The sequence below is a fragment of the Poromitra crassiceps genome (genome assembly GCF_964638095.1).
Source record: "Poromitra crassiceps genome assembly, chromosome: 4".
Classification (NCBI taxonomy): Eukaryota; Metazoa; Chordata; class Actinopteri; order Beryciformes; family Melamphaidae; genus Poromitra; species Poromitra crassiceps.
The window spans coordinates 46,245,191-46,249,560 of record NC_139626.1 but is presented as its reverse complement, the minus strand read 5'-3'; the positions used below and the strand labels follow the sequence as shown (position 1 = coordinate 46,249,560).

The window sequence follows — 4,370 nt, the reverse complement described above, 5'->3', positions numbered from 1 at the left end:
CCTTACATTACAATATTAGGCATACCCCCCCCCCCCCACACACACACACACACACACACACACACACACACACACACACACACACACACACACACACACACCCCTTCTGAAAAAGTGACATACAACTTGTTTAGCCAGTCGAATCCATTTATTGGCACAATAATCAAGTGTACAGGAGGAGTCAACAATGAGCCAAACTGCATACTTTTTTATTTATTTGCCTCTCTAGGACACCTGGTGGTGAAACATGTGGCGCTGGGCCCTTGAAGTAGACACCAAAAGGATGGGCTACAACGGAAGGCCCAGGACAGAGATGGCTGGAAAGCCCGTGTCGGCGGCCTATTCCCCAGGAGGGGTAGCAGGCATAGGTAAGTAACCTAGGACAAAAAAACGAATTGCGTTTTGGCAATCCTTTATCCTTTATCCTTCTTTATCTGTAGCGAATGTTCAAATTGTACCTGCCACTCAATAGATAACCACTGGGGAAGGGGCGGGGGGGATGGGGGGAGGGGGGGGGGTATCGTCCCACAATATATCGCGATATCAAAACGTGACAATATGTATCGTTGAGATGAAATCTCATATCGTGAGAAAAAGAAGCTGAACATGGTGGCAGTGATCTGCATCTGATTGCATGCTCGCTCTCCTTTTCATTGCTTTGTTTGAACAGACGAGGGACGTTACAGACACGGAGGATGAAAATGGTGAAATTATTCAAATTAGCGTGGAGGATGCCCCCTCAACTTACAAATTGATCGCAAAAGAATATTGTTAAAATATCGTATCGTTATCGTGAACCCAATATCGTGTATCGTATCGTATCGTGAACTGAGTGTATCGTGACACCCCTACTGGTGAGTGATCAAATCTACCAGCCACTTCATATTTTACCAGCTTTTGGCTTCATTTTAGCTCCATGCCAGCACTGGAGAAGGTAATGCAGGAACTTGAAGTTACTTGGATTAGTAACTAACTGTAATATGCTGTGTTTTAGAGCTGACTGGGGAGAGACAACATACACAACATACTGCTGTGCTGCTTGTGTCCCTGTTGAAGCTTTGTGTTTTTTTCTCACTCTGGGATGACAAATGATTTTCTCGTGAGATGGATTAATTTGAACTACTTTATAAGTAAAGTGTTTTCTAACTGAGCTACACTTTGTCACTGGTGTTTTTATTTGTCTCTGAGTGGCCAATAAAGTGAGTGTTATGTGATGTTAAAATCAAGACTGTGACTTAGTGGAACACAACACAAACAGATTGTCTCTTTTGATGATGCTTTTAATCAGAATGCTACAGAACAAAGGCCAGTGATTTATAATCATTCATTAAGACCACTAATGATTGAAGCTGGTCGTTCAAGGATCAAATTAAGCCTTGTCCTCCTCAGGAGCCCCATCATCCTGCTCCTCAGGGTCAAGCCTTGTCCTCCTCAGGAGCCCCATCATCCTGCTCCTCAGGGTCTGGGGATGAGAAGAAGACAATGAAATATATGAGTGATAATGGAGCTGCCGTTTAGGCCTAAAAAGACAACATTCGTATTGCAAACCTGATACAATACTCCCACTAATCTGCCATTGGTATAAAAACCAGGTACAAATGGCTGCTCACCTTTTGAGTTGGATGGGACCCAGGAGCAGAGTTTGGCTCTCGTGTGCTCGTGACTCCAGGTCTCTGGCTTTGCGTGTGGAGCAGCCACGGCGGCAGCGGGAGTCGGAGTCAGAAGCTGGACATATGAAGACCTTACACTGCAGGTACACCGACTCGTGGCTTCGCAGAAACTGGAAGGCCTGGAATTTGAAACGGACGTAGCTGCGGGGAACGCGGGCGTAGTAGTCGTGGTAGGTCTGGTCCTGCTGACACCTGAAGATGAAACGGAGCATTACTGGATGGCACAAGGAGTGCGACTGGATAAGAACACACACGTTGGTTAGGATCACCGAGGCAGTTTATTTATATAGCCCTTTATCACATGCATGTCTCTGTACATGGACTGTAGGCTACAGACAATGAGCTGATCTAGATGTAGGTGATTTTAGCAGGACATTAACAGCCCACCTATTCTACATACCGGTAGCTTAATATAACTTGCCCCGCCAGCCGTACACCTCAATAAGAAATGTAATGTTTTCAACTTCCACCATTCATGATGTAAAACAGTGCATTCTTTCCTTTGAAAACAACAAGCAGTAAAGAGATGTGTCTGGTAAATATACAATCAGACATGTTCTTTGCTTCAGTTACTTCACCTTTACAACCGGGGCGAGCAATCACTCTCTCTCGTTGGAAGTTTCTTTTACTTTATTGTAAAACTTTGTGAGCGGTCCTCATCACCAGGTCATCTTACCCGTTATGGACGAGGTAGTACGCTCTGCTGTGGAAATCATGGGGCGATGGGGAGGCCACGCACGTGTCGAGGAAGAGGACCAGGCTGCTGTCATCCCTCCTCAGCTTCACTTGGACATACATGTTCTGGTTGAGGGTCACTATGTATGGAACTTCAGTCACCTGATAGAAGAGAAATGTCAGACAGTTTGTTCTCCCATTAAAACGGTCTACAATGCACACAAGAGTGTGCTATTTATACATTTTCACAATGGATTGTGTCTTGGTAAGATTTTATTCAAGTGCTTAAGTTGAGCACCTATGAATCACCTTATCTTTAGAAACAGGGGGGAAAACACTTTCTCATACCTTATAGTTAAAGCTGTCGTCAGTGTAGAAATCCATGCTGCCGTTGAATCTACCTGTGCCTGTGATGCTGCTGCTGACAAAGTCACGGGCTTTGTACATGTTAGGGGCTTTGTACATGTTCTGGACAATTGTGTCCGGGTCCATTCGACAGCTCACGTTCAGCTTCATGTGAGACTGGCGTGTGATCTCACCGTAGCTGGAGGTGTACGCACGGACAGCGTTGGTGTACACAACTCTGCCATTCTTAAACTGTTCAGGGTAGAAACACAACTCAATCAACTCAATCGTCCACTGAGCTACTGTAAATGCCTCCTGCCATCTCAGTACGTTTTTGGAGAAATTATCCTAAACTACAGCAGATTGTTCCTCTCGTCCAGAAGGTGATGGAGTGGCCTACCTCTCGAATGGTGCCACAGGTGTTGATGGAGAAGCTGAAGATCACTTGGTATCTGGAAACCTGGGGCCTGCAGTACTGGTCGTTCAAGTACAGATTGTTGCCGTCATAGCCCGTGGAGTTCAGGTAGGACTTCTCAATCACAATGTTCATGTTGTCTGAGGAACAGTCCACACGACCTGAAGAAGCACTATTATGTTTACAACAGCTTGAGATTCACCTCCACAATGTTTCACTTGATGGATTTTCTTTGGTGTTTGATCCTTTGTTCTGGGTGATTTTATTATATATTTTTAGGATGACTTTATAATGACAGTATGATGATTTAGCTGAGTCTGATGAATCCATGTCCCTGACATGAGAAAAACCCAATGTCCTATACAGATGACTAAAATCACAGTCATCTTACCTGAGCTTGACGGAAGAGAGCTAGTGAACTCGGCATCGAACCCTCGGCCAACCCCAGAGCCGTCACTCCGGAAGACAACAGTCATGTAGTTGGAGGAGGAGTGGAAGGAGTCAGTGAAGGAGTCAGTGTCGTTGTTATGGCACACTTTCCCCAGAGGTGGTGAATTGATAGACGACCCATCGTACACTGCAATGTAGTCACAGTTGCAGCAGTTCTCCAACCTGGGTCCAAAACATAATAAAGTCATCATCGGAAAGGTGACCACTTAAAGCAAAACTCAAAATATAATAACAGTTCAAATGTACATTACCAGTCAAAGGTTTGGACAAACTTGATTGAATGTCTTGTGCTTTTCATTATCTTAAAGCCATTTTGATCTAAAGGCTTATGCTTAAATGTTTGAAATGTGTTTCTTATATAAATACAGTAGTGAACTTGATGTCTATGTATGAATTTATTTTCAAAGCCTTTCCCTCTTCACCAAGTCAAAGAGGACATGAAACATTGAATCTATCATTTATCCAATGTAAAATATGAGATAGTTTTGATTCATTTAACACCTTTTTGGTCAACTATAGGCATCTCGCGCGCTATGGCCCTGCAGCTCAAACCGCTATGCGGGCTCACTGCTCTTATGACATCACAGATGAGATCACATAACTGATGACATTACTTTGCTCTTATGGCATCACTGATGATGTCACAATGCCTATGACATCATCAGTGATGTCACAGTGCCCAAATGCTCAAGTGACATGACTGATGACATCACTTCCGGGACAAAATTGAAACAGAGAACAGACAGAGATGAAACAGAGAACAGACAGAGATTGCCCACTCGCCCCTTTTATATTTTGGTCAATGCATAATTCCA

At 44.1% G+C, this 4,370-nt stretch overlaps 1 protein-coding gene across 1 annotated transcript in view; it reads right to left on the bottom strand.

The window, feature by feature from the left end:
* Positions 1–1,337: 1,337 nt before the first annotated feature.
* The window catches only part of LOC310775812 (CUB and zona pellucida-like domain-containing protein 1), a gene marked incomplete at its 5' end in the record, with an annotated part of 17,902 nt that continues 14,869 nt past the window's right edge, over positions 1,338–4,370 (bottom strand). The window contains 6 exons of the mRNA XM_083635941.1: positions 1,338–1,462; positions 1,611–1,862; positions 2,347–2,507; positions 2,694–2,942; positions 3,091–3,266; positions 3,497–3,717. Of these exons, the coding sequence (XP_083492067.1) occupies positions 1,456–1,462; positions 1,611–1,862; positions 2,347–2,507; positions 2,694–2,942; positions 3,091–3,266; positions 3,497–3,717 (1,066 nt within the window). The 3' untranslated portion in view covers positions 1,338–1,455. The remainder of the gene's footprint in view (positions 1,463–1,610; positions 1,863–2,346; positions 2,508–2,693; positions 2,943–3,090; positions 3,267–3,496; positions 3,718–4,370) is intronic.